General features: G+C 38.6%; 1 protein-coding gene across 1 annotated transcript in view; it reads left to right on the forward strand.

Moving 5' to 3' along the window:
- The window catches only part of LOC135470790 (laminin subunit alpha-2-like), a 108,259-nt gene that overhangs the window by 64,150 nt on the left and 16,232 nt on the right, over positions 1–27,877 (forward strand). The window contains exons 22-49 of the mRNA XM_064749833.1: positions 10–193; positions 3,559–3,698; positions 4,231–4,461; positions 4,887–5,027; positions 7,516–7,640; positions 8,103–8,214; positions 8,875–9,015; positions 9,708–9,835; positions 10,149–10,232; positions 10,819–11,012; positions 11,557–11,705; positions 12,032–12,124; positions 12,431–12,542; positions 13,634–13,790; positions 14,078–14,273; positions 14,668–14,784; positions 15,637–15,794; positions 17,133–17,271; positions 17,882–17,978; positions 18,767–18,883; positions 19,167–19,346; positions 21,255–21,409; positions 22,169–22,318; positions 22,723–22,874; positions 24,040–24,199; positions 24,744–24,868; positions 25,391–25,556; positions 26,217–26,364. Coding sequence (XP_064605903.1) covers positions 10–193; positions 3,559–3,698; positions 4,231–4,461; positions 4,887–5,027; positions 7,516–7,640; positions 8,103–8,214; positions 8,875–9,015; positions 9,708–9,835; positions 10,149–10,232; positions 10,819–11,012; positions 11,557–11,705; positions 12,032–12,124; positions 12,431–12,542; positions 13,634–13,790; positions 14,078–14,273; positions 14,668–14,784; positions 15,637–15,794; positions 17,133–17,271; positions 17,882–17,978; positions 18,767–18,883; positions 19,167–19,346; positions 21,255–21,409; positions 22,169–22,318; positions 22,723–22,874; positions 24,040–24,199; positions 24,744–24,868; positions 25,391–25,556; positions 26,217–26,364 — 4,051 coding nt within the window. The remainder of the gene's footprint in view (positions 1–9; positions 194–3,558; positions 3,699–4,230; positions 4,462–4,886; positions 5,028–7,515; positions 7,641–8,102; positions 8,215–8,874; positions 9,016–9,707; positions 9,836–10,148; positions 10,233–10,818; positions 11,013–11,556; positions 11,706–12,031; positions 12,125–12,430; positions 12,543–13,633; positions 13,791–14,077; positions 14,274–14,667; positions 14,785–15,636; positions 15,795–17,132; positions 17,272–17,881; positions 17,979–18,766; positions 18,884–19,166; positions 19,347–21,254; positions 21,410–22,168; positions 22,319–22,722; positions 22,875–24,039; positions 24,200–24,743; positions 24,869–25,390; positions 25,557–26,216; positions 26,365–27,877) is intronic.

The following is a 27,877-nucleotide window of genomic DNA, read 5'->3' on the forward strand; positions in this document are numbered from 1 at the left end:
ATTTCTCAGGATGGTTTTTGGAATTTGACAGCAGACACAGGTTGCGAGTCATGTAACTGCCATAGACAGGGATCATGGGATAGCTCCTGTGATCCAATCACAGGCCAGTGTTCATGCAAAGACGGCGTGGGTGGTAGGAATTGTTCAAAGTGTGAACAGGGGTATTACAGCTTCTCGTACAAGGGCTGTAGAGGTAAGAGGGTGAACATCTAAGCCTCAACAAGGATTCCTTCTTAAAACCAAACCTACAGTTGTACCCCTTTAATCACCCGGGCAGATGCCGTATGATATAGTAGTCACCTGGTCAACCTGTCCGTTTATCTGTAACCATTTGCAACTCCTCCCAAAGTTTTTATTTGCATTCTTATTCAAATCCAGCTCTCAGTCACTGTTTCCGGATGGTGTGGTTTCCTCAACTTATCAACATGACCATCGTCATATAAGAGAAAAATTAAACTGTTAAACATCAGTCAAATAAATAGATAAATATTTTTTTTTTCAATGTACTGAAACAATACAGTACAAAGTATTACTGTGCTTTTTATATCAAAGGTCAAATGGGATATATCTTATTCTGATGACTGTTGTTCAAGTCGATTCATTTGGAAATATGATGTGAATATCATGAGTTTGTTGTTTATCCTCCATTGTCAGTCATCCCATGTCCATTGCATTCTTTGTTGTTTATTCTCCATTGTCAGTCATCCCATGTCCATTGCATTCTTTGTTTTTTACCCTCCATTGTCAGTCATCCCATGTCCATTGCATTCTTTGTTTTTTACCCTCCATTGTCTGTCAGTCATCCCATGTCCATTGCATTCTTTGTTGTTTATTCTCCATTGTCTGTCATCCCATGTCCATTGCATTCTTTGTACTTTATCCTCCATTGTCTGTCATTCTATGTTCATTGCATTCTTTTTTTTTTTACCCTCCTTTGTCTGTCTGTCATCCCATGTTTATTGCATTCTTTCTTGTTTATTCTCCATTGTCTGTCATCCCATGCCCATTGCATTCTTTGTTTTTTACCCTCTATTGTCTGTCATCCCATGTTTATTACATTCTTTGTTTTTTACCCTCCATTGTCTGTCCGTCATCCCATGTTTATTGCATTCTTTGTTGTTTATTCGCCATTGTCTGTCATCCCAGGTCCATTGCATTCTTTGTTGTTTATCCTCCATTGTCTGCGATCCCATGTCCATTGCATTCTTTGTTGTTTATTCTCCATTGTCTGCCATCCCATGTCCATTGCATTCTTTGTTGTTTATTCTCCATTGTCTGCCATCCTGTGTCCATTGCATTCTTTGTTGTTTATTCTCCATTGTCTGCCATCTCATGTCCAGTGCATTCTTCGTTGTTTATTCTCCATTGTCTGCCATCCTATGTCCAGTGCATTCTTTGTTGTTTATCTCCATTGTCTGTCATCCTATGTCCATTGCATTCCTTGTATTTACCTGTTGTCTATCACCAAGTGGTGTTGTTTAGTCTCCATTGTCTATCACACTGTCCTGTGTAGTCTCCATTGTCTAGCTATCACACCATGTCAATTATGCTCCCTATTGTTTGTTCTCCATTGTCACAATAACACATTGTCTATTTCAATCTTCCTTTCTTTCACCCTGGGTTAATTGTTGTATTCTCTATGTCAGTTACATTGTTTGCTGTTTGTTCTCCATTGTATATTTGGTTGTGGGTTTCCGCCGGGCTCTGCCCAGTTTCCTCCCACCATAATGCTGGCCGCCGTCGTATAAGTGAAATATTCTTGAGTACGGCATAAAACAGCAATCAGATAAAAAAATCAATAAATCCATTGTTTATTGCCTAATGTCAGTGGCAGTCTTGAACTTCGCACCCTGTGTTAATCACAGTACCGCCCAATCCTGGGTGCATCTTGACCGGACGTGGGATGAATACTATGCAGATCATGATGGGCAGCCCATGCGTAGATGTTGGCATCATTCTGATCGCATCTTATGTGGATCTTTATCAGCCAATACATGTAGTCTGGTCCAAATCGCATTAAGGCACTCGGGCCTTTTGCCTACACACTAGCTATAAATATGACATAATGTATCTTCAGTTTGCTTACCTGGCAAACAAGCCTGGTGACGAGAAAAGTATTAGTGAATGGTCTATGATTCGTTTAACTTTCACTTATCCAAGCCAGTAAAAAACGTGAGCTTGTGCAAAGCACGACTTTTGTGTTTCATTTTCCAGTTTCTCGACGAAGTATATTAGTGTCAGTGGAAATGTAAAATCGTAACCGCATTCCTGAACAGCAGAAGATGATGTAAGCTCTGGCCAAAAGCTGTCCTAATATTATAAATTAACCATTTGTGGTGCCTAAGTTATCATGTGTAAGTTCCGTTTTAGCTTTACACTGTATTTAGCACTTAAATTGACTTCCTCAGAAAAGTCAGTTATTGGTGCATGTAGGTTATGGTTTTTGAATTTATCGAATAATTGCAGAAACAGTCTGCAAACTTCATGCGCTTATTATCATGATAATGTGCGAATTAGTAACCATGCCAGGAATTAGAGCGTTTATGACTATTTTTGTTATTCAGAGAGAACAAACAAGGTTGGTGTTGAACAAGGTGGCATTTGTTACATGTTAGATGAGTTCATATATGAATGTTAGTGTATGTGGTAAAACCCTACAAGGATAATGGTCGGATCCTATGCCCTTCATACGCGGATCCTATGCCCTTCATATGCGGATCCTATGCCCTTCATACGCGGATCCTATGCCCTTCATACGCAGATCCTACGCCCAGCATGCGTGGATGGTATGGGCATCTCGGCCATATGATCGGCGTATGATATGAGCAATATTCCGCCCTTCCTACGTTGAAGTTCTAACCCATATCCGTTCCAGATATATTGTTAGGAACCAGCAGTACTCTACATCCTGTGTTCTTTATTCTCCATTGTCTGTCAACCTAGGTCTATTGCATTCTTCCTTCTTTGTCCTCCATTGTCTATCAACCCACGTCTATTGCATTCTTTCTTCTTTATTCTCCATGGGGTATCACCCCGTGTGTGTTGCTTTATTTGTCAATAATTCTCAATTGTCTATCATGCAATAATCATTCAATATATCCTGCGGTTATTGCTTTCTTTGTGTATTCTTCATTGTCTATCACACCTTTTCAACTATGTTCTTACATGTGTATTCTCCATTGTCTATCACAGTGTTTCAATTGCATGTATAATGTTTGCTATTTATTCTCCATTGTTTATCACCCCATGTCAGTTGCATTCTTTGTGTTTTATTCTTCGTTGTCTACCACCTTGTGTTAATTGAATTCTTTTTTGTTCATTCACCATTTTCTATCATTCCATGTCCCTTGCATGGTGTTATTCTCCTTTCATCTATAACCCCATGTTACATGTAATCTTTCTCATCGTTTGTCTATCAGTTTGGCCCAGCAACAGGAAATGAAGGATTTTTTTATGCACTAGAAGAAGGGAAATTAGCTTTTTATGATGTTTGATATATTTCTACCAAATCAGCCTTTACTGCATTTTTTTCCCCTCTCTTGATTGTTTCACTCTCAGCCTGCCAGCCGTGTAAGTCTAAGCACCATGTGTGTGACCCTGACACTGGTAACTGTGTGTGCCCAGAGAACACAGAGGGAGAGCAGTGTCAGAGCTGTGTCAGTAATACCTGGGGGCTACATCCTGTCAAGGGGTGCAAGGTAAACATCAGAATATAAGAACATTCCTTTGTGGAAAAATTTTTTTCAACAAGGTTTCATAACTGGTTTATTATTTCTAAGAATACCTGAAGTACCACACACATGTGTTTGTAACCATACTCTGTAAAAGTCAATATGTGCAATGGTATAAAATAATTACTGTTTTTTTTTCAATTTCAAGACATGATGAGAATTTCATAAGTATGGATGTCTTCAATCCCAGGTGTTAGATTATCCTTAAGTTAAATTACGTACTTACCTAGCTTCCTTTGTAATCATATATGAAAACTTTGCCAAACTTATGTAGATCTGATTCTTCTAGGTTTGGTTATTTCCTTTGAAGTGTATTAACCCTGGGCTGTTGTTCAAAAGCATATTTGCAGTTAAGCCCAGTATTAATATTAGTCTGGATTAAAAAAATGGTATTGCTTATTAGTTTTGGACTGAGTTTAATACTTAAGCCTGGTTTAAATTTCAATATTTCTTTGAATTAACTGGTTCCTGAATTTACATTTTGTTTTGTTTTTTTCAGCGGTGTGATTGCCATAAATCTGGATCCGTGAACAGCCAGTGTGACCAGCTCACTGGTCAGTGTCTCTGTAAGGAGGACTATACTGGACAGAACTGTGACCGCTGTCAGTTTGGTTACTATGGTTTCCCAAGCTGTCGCTCATGTTTGTGTAACCAGAATGGAACATTGCCCACACAGTGTGATGGGTCAGGTGCTTGTCAGTGTGACCAGACAGGGGCCTGTCTGTGTAAGGTAAGACTTATTGACCACCATATATTTTTTTTTTCTGTGATACAGCAAAGCCAATATATATGGACAAGACTGAGATGACTGAAAAGGTTTAATTATGAGTGATGGTTTGAATTTGAAAGAATTAAGGGATTTCTTGCTGGAGAAAATACTGAAAATTTTTTCACTTGTTGGTCAGCTTTATGAGTGGAGAAAACTGGATTGCCCTGGCAAGTTATCAACAAACTTTTCCACATGACAAATTATATGTACACAGTTTTGGTGGAAGACACAAATGTTAGACTGCCCAAGTGGCCACAACATGGTTATGGTCACCAAAGCCCCACAAACATGTTTTGTATTTATGAATTTAATTGTATGAATTTCTTTCATCCTGTATATCATGTATTAAATTAGTTATTAATTATTAATAATTTTGTGTTCTTTAGCAAAATGTGGAAGGCAGAAGATGCAACCAATGTAGAGCTGGTCACTTTGGTCTACTAGCAGAGAATGTAAATGGCTGTTCTAAATGCTTCTGCTTTGGGAAGACAGACCAGTGTTCTCAGGCACTTTACTTCTGGAAAAAGGTGAAAAATCAAATTTAAATATTAAAAACAAACCCACAAACTACTGTGAAATGTGATGTGATGTTTCATGCATTTGTTTATATAACTGTAGACTGTATCAAGCGAGCCATTCCCTTCTGGCTGGATAGTTCAGTGGATAGAGCAGTGAGGCCAGACACCCTAAGTTGTGAGTTCAAAACTCACTTGAGCCAGTACTTTCACTGGTCTCAATACATCACTGTTGAAAATTGTATCTACTTACACACCAAGTCATTTTGAGTAAATTGTACTATAAATGCTGTGTGTCTTTGTGAAAAATCATTCACTGCATATAATTAGACTGTAACAAGCGAGTTGTTCCTATCTGGCTGGATAGCTCAGTTGCTAGAGTGGTTGGGCTAGAAGTGGTGACTTCCCATCTCGCTGGATTACCATCAAGTGAGGCTGTACAAACAGTGCTTCATAACGACTAAGTGTGTGCTTTAAAATTCATTATACTATTACCAAATTCGGTTCTTTACTTGATTTTAATTTAAATTTTAATTTTACTTATTGGTCACAAATGGGTGCCCTTTGGGTAACTGACCTTTGAATTTCTGCATTCTACCCATTCTGCACGAATAATTTTCGAATTTCCACATACAAGACATTTAAAGATATTTTCAGACTTGTCACCAGTTTTTATGAGTGATCCTTTGTCCTGTGTCGTCAGGTGTACGGAAAAGACGCAAAGGTGAACCTGAACGGGCGATCCCCTCACCCTGTGATGCAGAGCCACGGCTACAATGTTATCCCACAAGGGGTGTATGATGTCAGTGTCCCTCCGACTGAAATTCTAGAACCATTGTACTGGTCTCTCCCACGTAACTTCACTGGGGATAAGGTATTCACACCACTGTTTTCACATGTGCCATATTCACATGTTTTGGGCGGCTTTCACATGTGCCATATTCACATGTTTTGGGCGGCTTTCACAAAACTTTGAAAGCCATATTTCTCATAACTTTTTTCGTAAAAGATGTTCTCTGTTTTATAGAGTCATAAGGCGATGTGATTTATAAGAAAAGTTTCAAAAAGCTCATTTACAAAGTCTTGTGGATGTGAGCCTGGGAAATATATCGTAGTATATACGGTAGATGTTACTTAAAATGTTACTCCTAAATAAATATATGCGATATCCAGTGGGTGTCCTGTTAATTTGCATGTAAAACAGAAATGTTGTTGTTACCAAAAAGGTAATATTTTGGTATTTTTTTTCCTGTCCTCAGGAGTTATGTCAGTAAGGACATATTCATCATGTACCACAATTTGAATTTTTTTTTGATTTTAGACGGATTGATATGTTTATTTATTTTTTTTTGTGAATAATTGGTGTTTGTTTTACACATATCCACGAATATTTCATTTTCATGTACATATTATGACAGCTGTGGGTTTGTGAGTGATGAAAAAGGATGACGGACTAGCTAGAGATAAAGAAACGACTGTGACTTGTAAGCAAAAATGTTTTTTGATACGCTTTAGGTACTATCGTACCGTGGTCACCTGGAGTACCGCCTGCTGTTCCATGCTCCTGTGTCAGAGGTTGACGGGTCAGCTGATTGGGCCGAGGATACAGCCACCTTCTCAGAAGTCACAGCGGTGCTGAGAGGTCGTGGGATAGTGTTGGAGCACGCGGTGATCTCAGGTTACTACCTAATGTGGAGAATTTGGTGCAGGTGGTCTTTTCTGAGGTAGGTTCTTGTATGGTGACTTCAGTAAGGTTTGACAAAAAACTGAAAAAAAATTCTTTGAAGAAAGTTAATTTGCATGTTGAAAATGACAGGCTGTTTGCACATATGGTAGTTATAAGAATAAAACATCAAACAAAAACAAAATGAAAAAGCCGATTGTTTTGCTTTGAAGATGTATTTCCAACTGGGGTATTGAACCTATAGTTTTTCAGAAGATATTTAATATTTTCTTCGGTAATTCTTTTCATATCTTAAGGGAAACATAAACTAAAGTAAATTAACCAAATGAAACATTTGGGAAACTTCCTTTTAGTGTGCTTCTAGTCCTGCCAGTGGTATGCCACTGGCTAGCCCATGGAATAGTAGTGGCCTGGATGTTGAATGTTGGCTGCTCACCATTCCTGTAAAACGCTCAGTCAACTCATCTACACTTTCTGCAGAGGATTGATTTCTAATGCTGTGTTAAAGGGGACACCACAGGTGTACTGATGGTGAGCTATTGACTTGCCAGTGACAGATCTTTTATCTGATTGATACTAAGTAAAGTCACCCAGCAGCCGTGCAATCGTCTCGAGTTCTCTCCAGTTGTACGTGGAAAGGTCTGCCAGCAACTTGCTGATGATATTGTGTTTCCTGTGAACTCTGTCCGATTTCCTTTCACCTTAATGCTGCCTGCCATTATACTTTTCAAATACTCTTGAAGATGGCACAAAACTCCAATCATGTAAATAATACAGGCAACATTTTACACAATTGGATATTTCCCAATGTTGCAGGAGTACTGGGTAATGGAGGGGCAGCCAAGCCAGTCTGTAAGCAGACCCATGTTGATGGCGGTTCTCTCTGACCTGGAGGATGTATACATCCTAGCGGCTCCCTCAGCCTACAACTATTATGTCCAGTAAGTACCGTGCTAAATTCTCTTCTCAGTTTTTACACCTCGAACAAAATTGACCTTGAAGTATTGGCCTAAAAGTGAGTTTTTTTTTTTTTTTGTTTTTTGTTTGCTTTTTTTGACTGATCTTTGATCGTTTAATTATGTTATATTTTGGGGCAGACTTTTGAACTATTTAAGCAATTTTCATCAGAGATGTACCTTGTCATGCCGAAAAATTTTTTTATTTTCATTAACTTTCACCTATCTTTTCAAGGTCATTAGACAACTGTGCTTTTAGTGGCAAGGCATTTAAAGCATGGCATGGTATTATTTTAAGATGCAGTCGAGTCTTAAAAATTATGATGTTAAGGTAATGTTGACTAAACCTGGGGTTTTACCTATGTATCAGAAAATATTCCTGAAAAAAAGGACACGCGTTCTATTTTTCCTGGAAATGAAACAATAATGCAGCTCACCTTGATACAGGCTCTTAGGGTTGTCCCTGGAGATAGCAACTGAAGACATGAGTGCTGGGTTATCTGCCCTTGGCATTGAGCTCTGTCAATGTCCAGCCTTATACAGTGGCTCCTCTTGTCAGGTAAGATTGGTATTCCAGGTAACGGTGTTTGTACAAATATTAAAACAGAATATGTAGCAGTGCCTTGGACTTCATCAACATATGGAGGGGAAAAAAGCCATTGTGATACAAATTTATTTTCAAAGCTCTGCTTCATAGATCTTCCTGCGTATGTGGGAATGTCTGTCAGCACCCTGTGGATGGTTGTGGGGCTCTGCACGGTTTCCACCCACCATAATGCTGGCCGCCATCGTATAAGTGAAGTATTCTTGAGTACGGCGTAAAACACCAATCAAATAAATAAATAAAATAAATAGATCTTCCTGAATCAAATATGACATTTGGGTGAATGTGTGTTGCAAGAATTACTTGTTCAAGAAAGATTAGGCCACATGAGGAATATCATAGCTGCATGAGACAAGAATATATAAAAACCTATCCATCATCCTACTACAAGAAACATGATGCTAACGTAGAAGTAATGGATGTTATTTACATATGTGTATTAAGAATATTTGACTTATAATGACATGGTCAGGATTATAGTGTACATAAAACATTGCAAGCAAGATTAAAACATGCAAGCTCACTAGTCCAGTCAAATTGGAAAAATATATAGCTACTTTTGTGAGGTGTCTGTGTACTAAGATTTTAAAAACCTGTGTGTTTTTTAATTGTCAGCTTCCAGGTTCAGGTTTTTACAGAGACTCTTCCCAGGATTCTGTAGACTGGTCAAACCTATCTAACATCACCCTGGGGATGAGGCTGTGTGAATGTAACAACCACAGTCACCATTGTGATCCGTACTCAGGGGGTTGTCAGGTAATCAAGTGGAATAAAGTTGTAATTATTTTCATCAGGGCAAAATTTGGAGGTCATCTTTGGTTAGTTGATATTTTGAGGTCAACCATGGTTATTTTTGATGGGCAAAATTTGGAGATCTACAGTGGTTATTTTGGGGATTAACAGTGATTATTTTAGGGATTAACAGGGATTATTTTAGTGATCAACAGTGATTATTTTGGAGGCTCCATGGGATCATTGTAGAAAAGGGTTTATAGAGCTTAATTACATTGGTGACCAGTGTAGTTGATTGTAGAGGAAGCATTTGTTTTTTTGGTTTTTTGGTAAATATTCTGCCACAGTACAGATTATAAATATTAGAATGATTTCCATTCTGTCTACTGTAATTTTTCAACTTTTTCTCATGTTTGCAAGATGTTTCTTTAAGCATACATGTATTCCGAAGGCATTATTCTGTGTAGGCTGATAAAAGTATACTTTTTGTGAAGCCCTCAAATTGACCAATCCAAGCAATGTAGTTGTGTCTCCAAAATGTAATCATAAATATGCATAAATTGCACTAAAAGTTGTTCTTTGATATGCGAAAAGGTAGTACATCATCACTATATAACCACTCATAGATGCATGCAATTCGTGACTTCTGTTACTTTCAATTACCAGTGTTTAACAGTGAAATTCCATATATCCAGTTCCATCATACATCATTTCAGTCATGTTCACATCATACCACTGGTGCACATTGTGAAAATTGTGAATCTGGTTACTATGACAATGGGCCGCGGAATCAGCCAAATTTCTGTGAGAGGTGTGCCTGTCCACTGAAGATGAACTCAAACAAGTAAGATTTTAGTGTTTAAAACTTTACATCTACTCTGAAATATTTATTATAAAGCTATGCAACTGACTTGTTTATTAATATCAAATGTATCAGAAAACAGTAACATATCTTCTTTTTTTGTTTTGTTTTTATCATTTCTATTTTTTAGAGGAGTGAAGGGAGGGTGCAAGGAGGTTTATAAATTTTCTTTTAAGAGTATCTTTCTGATTTTATCATATTAATTTCAGTTTTTTATGTCCAAGTCCTATCTGAAATGTGGGACATCTTTTAAATAATTTTGGAATTTAGAGTTTTTAATAATTTTTTCTTTCAGCTTTAGCCCGACATGTTATAGTTATGGAGAAGATTATGTCTGTAACAATTGCTCTGAGGGAACTACGGGTCAACACTGTGAACGGTAATGTTAACAAAACTATGGAAATTGTGATACACATCAGTAAGGTAGTTAAAATCATAAGTATGCCCCTAGCATAGCTTATGTAGAGATCTGTTGAACAATCTTAGACTGGCAAAAGTTAGATTAGACTGACTAAAATATGTGATGATGCCTTAGGAAAGGTACAGAAAAACTTTCGTTATTTATACGTGATAATTTCATTGAGCTGTTCATTATCAAGCCTTCTAAATGAGTGGTGAGCCAGGTTAGTCATATTACTGCTGAATTTGTACGCTTGGTTCATTAGTTGACACTTGGCATGAGGTGTTAGTAAAATGGGACTGGTTTCTCCAACATGGTTTTTCACTGAAGCAGCACTGTAAATGTTACTGCATTTGGCCCAGCTTGATACATACACATGAAGACACTGTTGTCATATTTTAAAATAAAATGTAATTTGATTTTTGAATTGGTTTTGAATAGTTTGTATTTACTTGCAATTAATCTCAGAAGAGTATCTCCACACTGAGAGCTGAAGGTTTTAATATGCATACTGTTAACATCCCATGTATTGGAGACAGTCTGAAATCTGTGATGTTCATTGTAGGTGCCTTCCTGGTTTCTATGGTGACCCAACAGTGGAAGGTGACCGATGTCATCCATGTACTTGTAACATTGATGGCGCTCTGAGTCGGACATGTGATCCCGTCTCAGGACAGTGTCGCTGTCGGCCTGGCCTCAGTGGAAGGTCATGTGATCAATGTAGACCTAGGCACGCTCTCATTGGTGGCCGATGTAAACGTAGGTTTTTATGTAGCATATAATACATACATTTTGCCATTGATACGCCTTTTTTCCAAGCCAAAATACACAACATGAAGTGGCAAAAAGAAATGTAGCTGAGCCAAGGTGGAAAATAAAAATACATCATCATGCAGTCGATATAGCTTTTCCTGAGCAATTGTCCTGAATAAGACTTTACAATTTGCATCTTGTCTGCATTGCTGGCATTTAATATTAAACTATATTTATTTATGTGTTGTTTTGTATTAATTTTATTTCTTTGTCTTTTTTTTTCTATTAAGTATACTTACAAATATTGATCAAATTTAGTTTCAAATGTGCTTTTAAAGACTTCATTCAACTGATTAAATGATATTGTTCACCCTGGGGAAAACTTTGCTGTATTAAATTTATACATACATGGAGAACAAGTGTTATCCTCTCACCACCTCACATTCAAATTGTTCTTGCATGCATGTAATGATAAATTGAGTGCTTGTTGAACTAGGATTCGGAATAACACTAATCAAACAAATAAATAAAATAAATTGTCCCCTTGTAGCTTGTGATGAGGGCTGCACAGGTATACTGATGGCCGAGTCAGACCTACTGGATGTCTCCCTGGCTGAAGTCCTGAAGGTCAACCTGACTGATCTCCCACCCCCATTTCTCAGAGCAGAGCATATCCTGAACATCACCAGAGATTTACAGGTTAGATCTCTGTCACTATATTTACCATGGTAAAATGCAGAATGTTTATACTTTCTAGTAGGATGTTTATATTTGTTGTGCTGTGATATTCCAGTGAAGGTACATTATGACTGACTGGTATTTAGATGGATAAGCACTACTAGTGAAAACAAGTGTAAATTCAAAATAGCTCAAAAAGTTGATAACTTGCACTCATGTCCCCTTGTTAAGTAGATGGACAACGTTAAATGACAAGATCAAAAAAGGATATTTTTAGAAGCAAATAAATGTCAGAAAATATGAATTTTTGGAGGTAAAACTTGGATTTTTTCATGTAATGTTGTCAGGTGAAGTTGGCTGCTGCTGAGATGGCGGAGTTGTTCCCCTTGACTGACCTTATAAAAGACGCAGAGGATAATGTGACAGCTCTGCTAGTTTGGGTAAGATTTTTGAGCTTGTGGAGTATGCAGTCTGTCCCCCCCTCCCCCCACCCCCCACAATTCATGTTTATTTGGGATGGAGGCTTTATAACTTAGTTTTGACACTCAGCATAAACACCAATCAAATACATAAATAAGTCAAATGATCAAATGTTCTTGGTGCACAATTAAGGGGAGATAACCCTGAGTTGGAAATGGGCAGACATATTTTTCCATGGATAACTAATTGGGAAAAGAACATTTACAGGAAAATGGATGAAATATTGAAAAAGTATGTTTAAAATTTTTGTGGTGTAATTGTTGCAGGCTGAAGATGCTATAAAGCAGGGTGCCCAAGATAGTAACAACAGTGCCCTGCTGATAACTGAAGCCACTAACACCCAGTCTGCTGTCACCGAGCTGCTTGTCCAGTTACAGGGTAGGTGTGCACATGTGATCAGTTACTCTAAACAAATCACCTCATTTGCATTTGATAACCTTCATTATAGCACCGGTGTTTTGTTTTCAACCCAGGAGCTTCTCACCAATGAGGTCGCAGTAAGTTCAAGTCCTGCTCATGCTGGCTTCCTCTTCGGCTGTATGTGGGAAGGTCTGACAGAAACCTGCGGGTGGTTGTAGGTTTCCTCCAAGCTTTGCCCGGTTTCTGTCCACCATAATGCTGGTCACCGTCGTATAAGTGAAATATTCTTGAGTAGGGCGTAAAACACCAATTAAATAAATAGATTGTTTTATTTCTTAGTGCATTTTCATCAACTTTTGTCATTTGTGATATATGTAAATCATTGCAATGTGCCTTGATACTGATCTGTTGAAATCAACCTCTTCTGAAACAGCAGTGGAAAAGACTGTTTTTGTTGTTCTGCTTGTTTGTTGCATTAATTTGGATGAAATATAAGAAAGATATAAATATATAAAATATCACCTCGTTTAACGTCGTACTTAAAATCCATTCCTTTCATAGTACTCAGAGACCTACACACATTGAGAAAGAAATGGCAATATTTATGAGATATTAGGTTAATCCTTATGATATGCGTTAAATCAAAACTGCTACACTGTCAATGCATTTTTACCTGTCATTACCCTGAACTGTTATAGTATTGCTACATTTGTACCTGTCATTAGCCCAAATTGTGGCATTATCCCTACATTTGTACCTATCAGTACCCTAAACTGTTACATTATTGCTGCATTAGTACCTGTCATTATCCCAAACAGTTACATTATTGCTACATTTGTATTCCTCATTAGCCCTAACCATTGCATTATCCCTACATTTGTTCCTGCCATTAGCCCAGAACTGTTACATTATCACCACATTTACACCTGTCATTAGCCCAAACTGTTACATTATCCCTACATTTGTATCAGTCATTACTCTAAACTGTTACATTATCACTACATTTGTATCAGTCATTACTTTAAACTGTTACATAATCCCTACATTTGCTTCAGTCATTACTCTAAACTGTTACATTATCCTACATTTGTTCTTGTGTGTTGTTATAGGTGATATTCAGAGTTTGGATGGCCTGGTGGAAAAGCTGTTACTGAACGGCTCAGGCTTGAATCTGACTGCAGCTCTCCCTCAAGCTCGCAGCCTCCTCTCACTGATACTGAACAAGACATTTAAGGTGTATGACAAGGCAGCAAACAAAGAGATGGGGTAAGACGGGGAGAATGGGACCAGGGAGGTAGATCATTATTCTTGCTGACTGAACAACAGCATGATGTTGGGAGTCAAGCCGATCCTGAGATTGTGGTTCAAATCCTACTGTCTACTTTTATTTTATATTTGGGATATATTTGTTACTATTTTGTTACGATATTGAGACTTTTTTGATGGTCTGGATTTTTCTCAGTTCACTACTCTTTGAACCCTGGTTATTGTTATGACTAATTTTGGACTCTAAGTTTGTTAGGGTACTTTAAACTCTGTCCCTTACCTTGCAGATTAGCTAAAGACACACTGATGAATGCCAAAGGATTAGAAAAGAGTGAATTTAATATTTCTGCTCTGGAGTCTTCCTTGAAACAGCTACGTGATCAACTGAATAACCTGCAAACCCTGTTAAATGAGTCAGCTTATGGCCGATTGGCTGCAGACGACCTGAACTTAGATAGTGGAATAGTCTACAATAAAACTAAGGTAAGAGAGGTTGTGGATATGGTGGAGTAAGTGAAATTGAGGTACTGATGACCTCTGATTTTCATTGTTTACTGGCTTGCCATTCATGATCTTAAATTAAAATAAGATTTTAAATAAATGTATTTACATAATTGTTTGAAATTTTTTTCTGGAGTCAATCGGTTTACCACTCACAAATATATTTTGATAATCGGCTAAGGTAAAAATTTGTAAGTTCATATTTGGCAACACCCTAATTTGAATCAATTATATTGTTTCCTCCCAACACAATACTGGCCGCCGCAGTATATGTAAAATATTCTTGAGTACAACGTAAAAAACCGATCAAATAAATAAATCAAATAAGTAAATCAATTGTTTGTGTTTCAAACTTACAGCATGTCATTTGTTTCAGAGAATACATTCACAGCTTGAGGGAAATTTGACTGATGTGAATACACTCTTTGATGACAGCAAGTTTTACAAGAACGAAGGAGAAAGACTGGTGGCTGAAGCAGTTGTCGATTTGGAGGTAAACTTCTTTTGACTTTGAAAGTTATCATTCATTCCTGTGTATGGTGAATTTAACTACAGTGTGTGAGAAATTTTGAATCAAATTTGTATTTACTGTGGAACTGAAACCTGATTTATTTATTTATTTGATTGATGTTTTACACCATACTCAAGAATATTTCACTTATACGATGGTGACCAGCATTATGGTGGGAGGAAACCGGTCAGTGCCTGGGGGAAACCCACGATCATCCGCAAGTTGCAGGCAGACACAGTAGTAGAAGCTAGTTTTTAAGAATTTAAGTTTTTTTTACTGAGGAAATTTTTTTCAGAACTGAAACCTCTTCTTTCACCACTAGTAGAAGCTAGTATATTGACACATATTTAATATCAGCAGAACACTATATCTACAATGGAGTAGCGAATAGAGTATCTGCCTCGTAATTTGCTACGGTTTAAGCATTTATAGGAACAGTGAGACTAAAACCCTAACTGAGGTAAATTGACAAGAGGCCATATTTCATTGGTTAGGCGTGATCTTTTGCTGCGCTATCACACTCTCAGCACTTCTCTGGTTTCATTCCTATGCCGTAGTCTTTTTATATTGTATAAAGCTGTTTTGTAAGGTTTAATCTTGAGTGGAGTGATACATACATGTAAGACTTTGATAATTGGTAATCTTGGTACTATTTTGTTTGATGTGGTATTGTTGAAGGGAGATGTTAAACCCAAACACACAGAACAGTGTATCAGCTTTAGAAGGCTGAATTAAATAGCCATGTTTACTATATAAAGCTGAGAGTAGAACAGATCCAAAAATATTAGGCTTATGAAGCCTTCATTTAGTGTTAATTCTTTCTTTCCTTTTCAGTCGTCTGAGAAGAAACTAGACATATTGCGTACAGCCTCTGACCAGTTGGATGTGAAAGGGGAGGTAATCAGTACAGAACTGGAGCGTTCCCATCAGCTGGTGAATCAGTCGTGGGAGCATGCTTATCGTCTCCTGGAACTCGCCCAAACTCTCAACAGGTAACGTGATAACTATGTTCTATTATCATATTATCATTGTAGCATGACCATGAGATAGATGTCTCGAGTGCACATGATGAAGATTTCTTTACTGTGGAACAAAACAAACCCTCATGGCTAGCCCACTTTAACCCATCTGCAGTATTCTTTCCCTGCTTGCTTGCAAGGATTGCTCTCTCAGAGGACGGTTGGACAGATCGCTGGCTAAGTTCGTGGCTACCAAGAAGTAATTGTAGCAGTCAACACAACGTCATTGGCAGTCACACACAATGTCCGCAAATTAGGTGAACCTGTGTTACACCTAAAACTGTACATAGACTTATACAGTATCATGTTGAAAATGTGGAAATAATTTCACCTAAGGGATTAAAATTTAATTGAATTATGCTTTGAATCTGCATTGTTGTGTAAATCGTCATGTGCTTTTTGATTACATATATATTTTACTTGTTCTGTACATATGTACTGATGTGCACTTGAAACTGCTGTGTGGATGTGTGCTCGAAACTGCTGTGTGGATGTGTGCTCGAAACTGCTGCTTGGGTGTGTGCTCAAAACTGCTGTCTGGATGTGTGATCGAAACTGCTGCCTGGATGTGTGCTGGAAACTGCTGCCTGGATGTGTGCTGGAAACAGCTGCCTTAATGTGTGCTGGAAATGTGCTGGAAACTGTTGCTTGGATGTGTGTTCGAAACTGCTTTGTGGATGTGCGCTGGAAACTGCTGTCTAGATGTGCACTGGAAACTGCTGTCTGGATGTGGGCTGGAAACTGTAGCTTGCTGTGGGGTGACCCACCTGTTTGATAGTCATGCTGAAAAGTTCGATCCATATCTGGAAACACTTTTTTTTTTCGAATATTGGATTTATTTGTTTGACTATTGTTCAATGGCATATTAAGGAATTTGTCACCTATACGAAGGCAGTCAGGTTTATGGGTGAAGGAAACAGGGATCCTTAGGGTAAAACCACCGACTTTTGACAAGCTATTGATGAAGTTTTCTGCTTGTGATGTACAATTATTGGATTAAAATCTGAACAGTCAAACAAAAACTGAACATTGATGGATATTAAGTACATTTCCTGCATGCTGTCTGCAGAACTATATGGCCATGCCTGACCCAATTTGAATTTTATTAATCCTGAACATAGGCATACATGTATTTATTTGTAATACCTGATTATTAATGTCTTTTCCAGTTGTTGGCAGTTCTTGAATGCTCCGTTATCCTTTTAGCCCAGTTTTAGGGCGAACAAGATGCATTCTTGATTTAGTATGTAACGTTTCTGTAGATTAGCCTCATCAGAGATATTTTCATGCTTTTTTTTTTTCTCCCCACAGGACATTTTCAGGGACCAGAGCAGAGGCAGCTGACCCTCTCCAGGCTGCGGGAGTTTACAAAAACATCGTCCTGGCTGTGGAGAATGCTCGGGAAGCTGCTAACAAAGCAGTAGAGGAGTCTGAACATAGCCTTTCCATGGTAACACAAATTTAAAATTTATTGTGTTATAAATGTTGTTAAAATATTTCCTTTCCTGCCTAAATTCTAATTGAATTCTATTATTTCATAATATGTCATATTACTTAAGTTTTAAACAATACCATATATTGGTATTGAAGATATTGCAATCGCACAAAATTTCATAACTTTGTCGACATCTTTTTTTTTTTCAAAACTCAAATACTCATTTCCATGTTTTGACTGTATCACTATGTTCTCACACATGGTCAGCTACCAAAAAGGCTCACTAAGGTATTGTCTATTAAACACAGAGTGTGTTGGCATTATGAAACGTTGAACTTGCTCTGCCGGTGGGAATCTATGGGACACATGGGAAAAATATCATTAGTGACTTAACAAGTGGTCAGTGGTTTATTCCAGGCACTCTGGTTTCCTGTATCCATGACATTGACAGTCATTACATTAAGTAATACTTACGAACTCAGTGTTCAATACAAGTCACTCAATCACTCGTGTAATCTGTGCACTTCAGAACATGCTGGAACAGAAGAGTTTGAAATAAAAAAATTGTCATTTCCAAAACAAAGGTAAAATTGTTTATTTAAGTTAAGATTGTTTTTTTAAACAGGCAAAGAACAAGAGTTTACAAAGAGAGGTGGAGGAATCAGTGAGACGAAGTGAAGAGTTGACAGAAGAGGAAAGAGAAATTGTGAAAGGAATATCAGGTTAAACAAGGATATGGGCATGATCTCTTAACATTTCCAAAGTTCCACTTTGTTACATTACAGCACAGTAAATGTGCTGCAGTACTTGTTAACTACATATTTTTTGTTTTACTAGCATGACTATATTTATTTATTTATTTCATTGGTGTTTTATGCTGTACTCAAGAATATTTCACTCATAACGGCGGCCAGCATTATGGTGGGTGGAAACCGGGAAAACGGGAAACCCACAACCATCCGCAGTTTATATAGAAACAGTGACACCTTTGTACAGAAAAGAACAAAGGTGTAAGTGTCTTGGGTCAGACTTTTGTAGACGGGGAGCTTTCCTCGTTATGTCACTTTTGAGATGTATATGTCATTTTAAAAATACTATTTGTTTGCTTTTCTTTCTATCATTGTCATTCTACTAGGCTGTCAGCTTGAAAATATTTTTCTGTGACTGTTGCAACTTTGTTTTACTGTTTGTAATAGTAAACTAAGATGTTTTGTGTGATCTCACATGAAGTTTGGTGGAGACCCGTCGCTGTCCACCAATAAGACTTCTGTAACACTTGAGAAAGTTCATCAGGAGGGCTTGTGGCACTTTCAACCATCCATAAATCTAGCTGCCATCGTAGTGGTGAAAAACTTCTTGAATCTGTTGTTATACAACAATCAAATAAGTAAATAAATTTAAAGGTGCATTTGTTATGTACATGTTTTAGGATGAGGCTGAAATTTCGCCTTGACTAGTTGAATACTTCAGAGAGCAGTTTAAGAAATGATCATTTGTGTGTTTATCCCAGGCCTGCAGGATCGCCTGGGGGACGTAACTGAGGACCTGGTTCCGGTGGGGAGGCAGCTGAACTCATCGGAGGAGGAGATGAGGCTGATAGAGGGACAGAAGGACAAGCTGGGACAAGGTGAGTTGGCTGTGAAACTCTCACGTTTATCATCTCCATTCATGGCATGCTGTATATTTGGCTTTACTATTATACTACTTGTGTCAACCATTAGAGCAGAAATCTGGTGAAAATTTACAGTTATATGATGTGCTGGTTTTTTACATCAAAATTATGTACAAACGGCTTCACGTTTAAAAGTTTGAAAAATTACAAATGACATAATTTTGGCCATCAAAACCAAGTCTGATAGCATTGCACATCTGTTATTCACTCAGCCATGTATATCTTGTTTGTGTCTTAGGTTTTCCCGAGAAGGTTAAGGAATTAGATGAGCGAATCTTGGCTGTGATACAATCAGCAAACTTCACCGCCATCAGAGCTGACGCTAAAGCCGCTAAGGTTTACCAGGAGCTCATCCCATTCCTGTTAACAGTGCATCCTAAAACTGTCCTTGAGAAGCTGGGCTATATCAACCAAACAGGTAAGGTTATGCATATTTCACACAGCACTGAAGAATATTTCATAAATATGATAGTTTGTTGGTGGAGGATAACTGGACATGGTTTTTGTCCTACATACCTGTGCCCAATATATATACCCCTCAGTGAAGTTAATGGGGCGAGGGGTATACTGGTATGTATACCTTGTATGTCTGTTTGTCCATGCAACTCCTCCCAAATTTAAACTTAGCATACATTGCGTATCATCTGATTTATTTATTTATCTGACTGGTGTTTTACACCGTACTCAAGAATATTTCACTTATACGACGGCGGCCAGCATTATGGTGGGTGGAAATCGGGCGCATCCCGGGGGAAACCCATGACCATCCGCAGGTTGCTGACAGACCGTCCCATGTACGGCCAGAGAGGAAGCCAGCATGAGCTGGACTTGAACTCACAGCGACCGCATTGGTGAGAGACTCCTGGGTCATTACGCTGCGCTAGCGCGCTAACCAATTGAACCACGGAGGCCCCTTCGTATCATCTGACTTTCGCATCTTTAAAGTGCTTCTTCAGTCCTAAGAGAAAGCAGGCAGAAGTAGAAAAAAGTGTATGACGAATACCTTATAGGACAGAGCTAACACCACGGTTCAGAAATGTTTACAATGAATAACACCGTCTAGCGCCAGTAAGTGTAAGAGTCCTCAAGAACAAAATCTTCGGGAGTTTGAGTAAAATTCATTCCTTATGTGACGATGAATCAGACAGATATGACATCGAGTATGGCATTCATGCCGGAGTGACATCATGCGTGTTTGAAAGTGTGACATCATTTGACGCTAGTACGTCAGCGATGGGCGACGCCAAGTGTTCTTGCATGATGTCACACCAGGCAAACTTTGAAGCTTTTGTTTCCATATTATCCTCCAAAACTAACAACAGCGGTTTTACTACAATGCAATTTTTTTATAGTTTATAAAACCAATTCAGATTATCTCCATCCTTATCATTTTACCCTGCTTTTAAGTCATACAGGTCTTAACACTGGAGTAGCTCTTTAAGTTTGATGGCCAGTGGCCATTAATTATTGTCATAATTACCACCATGTAGGACACCATGTAGGTGTATAATAGCACTTTTCCATGTATTCAGATTTTGTCCAGGCAACACTTTCTACAGTTCTGAACCTATCTTCATGAAACTTAGCATACATCTTCCCTATCATCTACCTGCCTGGATAGCACAGTTGGTAGAGCATACACTTCGGTAGATCCAGGATCAATCCTGGGTCGAGTCACACCTAAGACTTTCAAAGAGGAAGCTGTAACTTCCTCGCTTGGTGTACAGCATAAAGGGGATAGTGCAACGACTGGTTGACCCCGTATAAGCATTATGGCTCGAGCAGGGCAGCTTACTTGCCTTCAGTAAGTCGTCTCAGTGAAGCATCACTAGATAAAAGAGCGGTGGATATCCGTCCTGCAACAAGGAGGCCCATTACATACATCATAAGGATTCCAGTTATAAGTTACATGACTGAAAAATTGTCAAGTACGACATTTAACCCCAAGCACTCACTCACTCACTCACTCCCTATCATCTAAACTTGTGCATACATAAGTTAAGTACACTTGGGCAATTGTTTTCATAATTACTCCCGTTTAGATACTTAGTGCAGTAATGGATTTTCACATACACTGTGAGGAGTTCTGCCACCTCACACCTCTGGCACTTATTGTTCAAGAAAAAATAACAGGCTCAATGTTTGGTGGGATGTCTCGCATGTGAATGGTGTCTTCAGCAATATTGCATGTCAAGTAGCGCCACAAATATCCCAGCATTATTCGGATGTTCAACCAGGAGATACCAATGGGAAACCATATTTACTCTTTCCGTGTTCTCACTTGATAACCATAGAAATGCACATTTGTTAATTTGTATAATTTCAGTGGAGAGTTCCCATGACCATATCCTGAGGATAGAAAACCTGACCAACTGGCTGAACACGAAACTGGACAACATCACCAGACTGAAATCAAACCTGTCTAATAAAATACTGGCCCTGAAGGACAAGATCAAACTGGCAAGGGCAGAAGCAAATAATGTAAGCAGAAGAAATTTTAATTAATTGTGCAGACTTGAAACATGTGAGAAAATGTTTTACCAAGCCACAAAATCTTAAACAGTTTTATTTTGTCTTGAAAATTGTTATTTTAAGTTAACATGAACATTTTGTGTAAGACCGTGGCACAGGAAATTTGCATGCTAGGTTCATCTTGTTGATCTATTGTCTATCTTTGTGTTCAAAGAACATAAATACTGTAATTCCTAAACAATATTTCTTAAGACAGTATTAATTTAGGTGCAGTTTGAAAAAATAATTCATTTTTTCAAGAAGGCCTAACAAAAATATGTTGATCAGATATGGTCACATATCTACTTCACAGAAATGATAAAATCACTTGTCCAGATCAGAAAGCATTCCTTTGATATGCCAATGTTATGTTTGTAATCAAATTTGTGGAATATTTAGGGTTTAGACATTACGGTTTTATTATCCATTCACACACTTGACAAGGTCAGTATTAAACATTTTTAGTGGTGCTATCATTCAACTTTTATATGATATTCTGACAAAACTGAGAAGAAAGCAGTGAGATATTCATTATGTACAATGTTATGTATCTCTTTGTCTTGTAGAGTGTTATGTATCTCTTTGTCTTGTAGAGTGTTATGTATATCTCTGTCTTGTAGAGTGTTATATATCTCTTTGTCTTGTAGAGTGTTATGTATCTCTTTGTCTTGTAGAGTGTTATGTATCTCTTTGTCTTGTAGAGTGTTATGTATCTCTTTGTCTTGCCAGGTTAAAGCCTCTTTGTCAGCATCAGGGAGCTGTGTGAGGTCATACCGGGCCCCAGATCATGCTGGGACCACCAATACCATCTCCTTCAACTTCCACACCAACAGTACAGGGCAGGACATGCTGCTACTCCTGGTACAGAACTCTCCCAATGTAAGTAGCTCACATCCAAACTATTGCTCTTTTACTGCGAGTGATATTATGACTGTACATGGTATTGTCTTCGTCTGTAATTTATTCCGCCATAAAACTGTATCTACAGAACTGTTTTCACATTTATAAAACTTTTCACCTTTTCCTCCTACCATCAGAGCAGAAGCCTATTAAGTGCAAGTTACATTGCTTCAGATTATATATGCCTGTCAATCACTCTGCCATGCTGGGCAAATCTTAAGGTTCTGAAACTCTTGTAATACTCCAAGCTACCTCAAAGGTTCGAATATATGTTTGCTTTACTCTTCCCTTTTAAACAAGATCTTGACTGAACCCATTTTAATGTCTGTCAGTTGGTCAGACAACTATTTTCTCGGCTAGTTACATATACAATTTGTTCACAGGAGTATCTGGCCGTGGAGCTTAAGAACGGCAAGGTTCAATTCAGCTGGAATGTTGGGGGAGGTCCAGGCAGAGTTATCCACCCTGAGCCCTTGGAGGACACGACTGGAGGCAGCTCTTCGTCAGAGAGATGGTACCATGTAGAGGTCATAAGGTGAACAAGTTGAATTGAATACTACTGTAGCAAAGTGCTCGGGTTCACATAACCAGGAAGACCTTGATAGTTTTATGAAGTGATATTGTCAGTCATCCAAATGAGACACCATGCAGGGAAAACTACCTGTCACAATGTGTGCAACAAATTCAGACTATTTTTGTTTAACACTTCCTTTTATTATCTTATATATGTTCCAAGTTTCAAAATGTTTAGACTCCGGATAAAAGTATGTAAAAGCATCAACTATTTGTGATGAGTGTAAGTGGGAGAAATAACCAAGTGTGTAAAGGCATTAACTATTTGTGATAAGTGTAAATGAGAGAAATAACCAAGTATGTAAAGGCATTTACTATTTGTGATGAGTGTAAGTGAGAGAAATAACCAAGTATGTAAAGGCATTAACTTTTTGTGATAAGTGTAAGTGAGAGAAATAACAAAGTATGTAAAGGCATTAACTATTTGTGATGAGTGTAACTGAGAGAAATAACCAAGTATGTAAAGGCATTAACTATTTGTGATAAGTGTAAGTGAGAGAAATAACCAAGTATTTAAAGGCATTTACTATTTGTGATGAGTGTAAATGAGAGAAATAACCAAGTATGTAAAGGCATTAACTATTTGTGATAAGTGTAAGTGAGAGACATAACAAAGTATGTAAAGGCATTAACTATTTGTGATAAGTGTAAATGAGAGAAATAACCAAGTATGTAAAGGCATTAACTATTTGTGATGAGTGTAAGTGAGAGAATTAACCAGGTTAAGTTAAACTGATTTCATCACATTCATTAAAATCTCCTCTCCCTTCCGGCCTTCATGGTGGAGTGTTTAGCATGCTAGTGCGGTAGAATGGCTCTGAAGCCTCTAACCAATGTGGTTGATGTAAGTTTAATTCCAGCTCATGCTGACTTTCTCATCATTTGCACATGGGAAGATCTTGCAGCAACTTGTGGATGGTCATGGGATTCCCATAACATAATTGAAATATTCCTCAGTATGGTGGAATCACCAAACCAGTAAATAAATAAATAAATCCTATCCCTTTCTAAAATATTCATCAGAATTTATAAATTGTATATTTTGTAAGTTTCCAAATTCCAAGTATTTTCTTGAATGTGTAGTGTTCAGGACAAACTCCTTTATTTCTTCAAATTTCTTGTTGCAGGATTGGGCGCTTAGCTTTGCTCAAAGTCAAAGCACTGTTTGGTCTTCAAATTCTTTCAGAGGATGTGGAGTTGTCAGGTACCTCACCCCCAGGCTTCTCTCTCCTTACCTTTGGTAACTCCTCTCAGCTGTATGTGGCTGGTGTACCTGCTGATTACCAGGTGAGACTCTATCAGTAAAATATCAGTATATGTGGTTTAGCTGTTCTGTCAGAGGATGTGGAGTTGTGAGGTACCTCACCCCCAGGCTTCTCTCGCCTTACCTTTGGTAACTCTTCTTAGCTGTATGTGGCTGGTGTACCTGCTGATTACCAAGTGAGATACTGTAAATAATTAGTGCGCGTTGTTTAGCAGTTCTGTCAGAGAATGTGGCAGTACTCCCGTGAGCCAAGCACTGGTCAGCATTGTATCAGTTTACTGCAACTGGATAGCATGTCATGTGTGAATTCTGTGGCATGTCATACCAGTGTTTTATTTATATATTTGAGTGCTGTTTTATGCCGTGCTCAAGAATATTTCACCTATATGCCGACAGCTGACATTATTGTGGGAGGAAAGTGGGTCATCCGTAGGTTGCTGGCAGACTTTCCCATGTACAACGATAGAGGAAGACCTGTTCAAGTGAGACAAGTAGAATACATATATCATCATGTATAATGAGGTAGAAATGAAACCAGTAGCAATGATAAATGTTGTCCACTTGCAGACACCACAAGGTGTATCCAGTCAGAACTTTACAGGATGTATAGGTGATGTGTTCTTCAACCATCAGAGGATTGGCCTGTTCAACTTCAGAACATCCTCAGAGTTCTGCTCAGCTTGTCTCCAGGCGTAAGTATTTATTGTCAAGGGCAGACTGAGGCCAAATTCGTAACGTGATGCCATTCAGTCTTTATGTTGCTGTAGGCGTTTGTGCCACACCCATTGTTGGATAAAGAATTTTCGACTTTCCTCTGCGTCTATTGTTCTAGGGGCCTCTTGTTTTCTCTTACATGACATCTGCTGAAGGCCACTTGTCTTGTGCCAGTTCACCCGACAAGGTAGACTACAGACACTTTGGTTTCCTTTACCCATAAAATTGATTACCTGAATTTAAATGAAAAATTCTTGAATATAACATTAAATAACAATTAAATAAATGAAATCAGCATGAGGTGATGCAGACCTGCTGCAGGTAAATTCTGCAAATATTGCAATAAATTCTGTTGCAATGGCTATGTTTTACTGTATTCTGATATATCTTTTTGAAAACTCAGAAGGTGTGTAAATTATAAGGATAACATAAAATATGAATTCATTTTTGCTGCTAGATCTGTACTACAAGGTTGTCATAGTTGTCTCCCCTTGTTGCAGGCCCTCAGTCTCTCCACCTGTCTCGGGAGTGTACCAATTTGATGGAGCGGGTTACGCTGCACTGCCAGGGTTCGAGCCCTACAGTAGCACTCGCTATGTGATCTCGCTGGAGTTTAGAACAGTGTGGGAAAATGCCCTTCTCTTCCTGTCTGCTAACCCTGACTCGGTAGGAAAATGCAGTGTAGTGGGATACAAAATTCCTGTCAGGTTTTTTTTGATAACGGGATACCAGCAGAATTCTGAAGTTGGACATATTAAGACAATTTAGTGACACTGAATGTTTCACTGCAGCATCAACAGTGTGACATCACAGTGAGTTTGACCAGATGTATTGTAAATTGAAAGCATAGCATTCAACATGTTCAGTATCGTTCAACAAAAGACTTATGGTGTGGAATTTCCTATTCATGGCGGCATCATCTTTTGGGAAAGGAAAATGTTCCAGTACCTCATTTTGTCAAGATTTCAGGCTCTGCATTTAGACCATTTCTGTGACAATATTCCAGCATTTTCAGGTTGTGAAACTGTCGTACAAAAAAAAAACACCAAGAAGTAGTCCAAACAATATTTTCCAAACAGTATTTTAATGCATTAAGTTGCACCTTTGTATCTTTACACAGTCATTTTAATGTAGAACTGGAAACCTACACTAAAACTCTTTGAATTTGTATATTAGTAAGAAAAAAGCATTGCCTGTATATCTCTGTATAAAGTGAAGGTATGGAATGAATTTAGCATTGAGATATCCTTCAATGAAAATAACTGAACCCATTGTACATTGTAGAATGCATTGTTTATGACCTTCTTGTTGTTAACTGTATTCAAGGGAGACTACTTGTCCCTGGAGCTGCGTGATGGACGGCTGATGTTCCAGTTCTACTTGGGTGGGAACAGCCTGGGCATCCTTACCAGTAAGAGGCAGTACAACATCAACAGCTGGGTCAGCGTGACGGCTGGGCGACAAAACCTCAGAGGTACGGTTAATACCGAAGGGTCTATGGGTCAAGCAGGGGAAAGAATTCATGTTGGTGAAGATGACGAGAGTAGCTGATGAATCATTATTAGGGCATTATGTTTGAGAATGAGGTTAGTAGGGTGAGTATGTATGCTGTCAGTGTCTACCGAGCAGTACAATGGATATAGGGAGAGTATGTATGCTGTCAGTGTCTACCGAGCAGTACAGTGGATATAGGGTGAGTATGTATGCTGTCACTGTCTACCGAGCAGTACAGTGGATATAGGGTGAGTATGTATGCTGTCACTGTCTACCGAGCAGTACAGTGGATATAGGGTGAGTATGTATGCTGTCACTGTCTACCAAGTAGTATAGTGGATATAGGGTGAGTATGTATGCTGTCACTGTCTACCAAGCAGTACAGTGGATATAGGGTGAGTATGTATGCTGTCACTGTCTACCAAGTAGTATAGTGGATATAGGGTGAGTATGTATGCTGTCACTGGCTACCAAGCAGTACGGTGGATATAGGGTGAGCATGTATGCTGTCATTGTCTACCAAGGAGTACAGTGGATATAGAGTGAGTATGTATGCTGTCACTGTCTACCGAGTAGTACAGTGGATATAGGGTGAGTATGTATGCTGTCACTGTCTACCAAGCAGTACAGTGGATATAGGGTGAGTATGTATGCTGTCACTGTCTACCAAGTAGTATAGTGGATATAGGGTGAGTATGTATGCTGTCACTGTCTACCAAGCAGTACAGTGGATATAGGGTGAGTATGTATGCTGTCACTGTCTACCAAGTAGTATAGTGGATATAGGGTGAGTATGTATGCTGTCACTGTCTACCGAGCAGTATAGTGGATATATGGTGAATATGCATGCTGTCACTGTCTACCGAGCAGTATAGTGGATATAGGGTGAGTATGTATGCTGTCACTGTCTACCAAGCAGTACAGTGGATATAGGGTGAGTATGTATGCTGTCACTGTCTACCAAGCAGTACAGTGGATATAGGGTGAGTATGTATGCTGTCACTCTGCCAAGCAGTACAGTGGATATAGGGTGAGTATGTATGCTGTCACTGTCTACCAAGTAGTATAGTGGATATAGGGTGAGTATGTATGCTGTCACTGTCTACCAATCAGTATAGTGGATATAGGGTGAGTATGTATGCTGTCACTGTCTACCAAGCAGTGCAGTGGATATAGACCGAGGCTTCAATCCTCACCAATACTGTGAGTATGTATGCTGTCACTGTCTACCAAGCAGTATAGTGGATATAGGGTGAGTATGTATGCTGTCACTGTCTACCAAGCAGTACAGTGGATATAGGGTGAGTATGTATGCTGTCATTGTCTACCAAGCAGTACAGTGGATATAGGGTGAGTATGTATTCTGTCACTGTCTACCAAGCAGTACAGTGGATATAGGGTGAGTATGTATGCTGTCAGTGTCTATCGAGCAGTACAGTGGATATAGGGTGAGTATGTATGCTGTCACTGTCTACCGAGCAGTACAGTGGATA

Source organism: Liolophura sinensis, chromosome 7 (genome assembly GCF_032854445.1).
Source record: "Liolophura sinensis isolate JHLJ2023 chromosome 7, CUHK_Ljap_v2, whole genome shotgun sequence".
NCBI classification, from domain to species: Eukaryota; Metazoa; Mollusca; class Polyplacophora; order Chitonida; family Chitonidae; genus Liolophura; species Liolophura sinensis.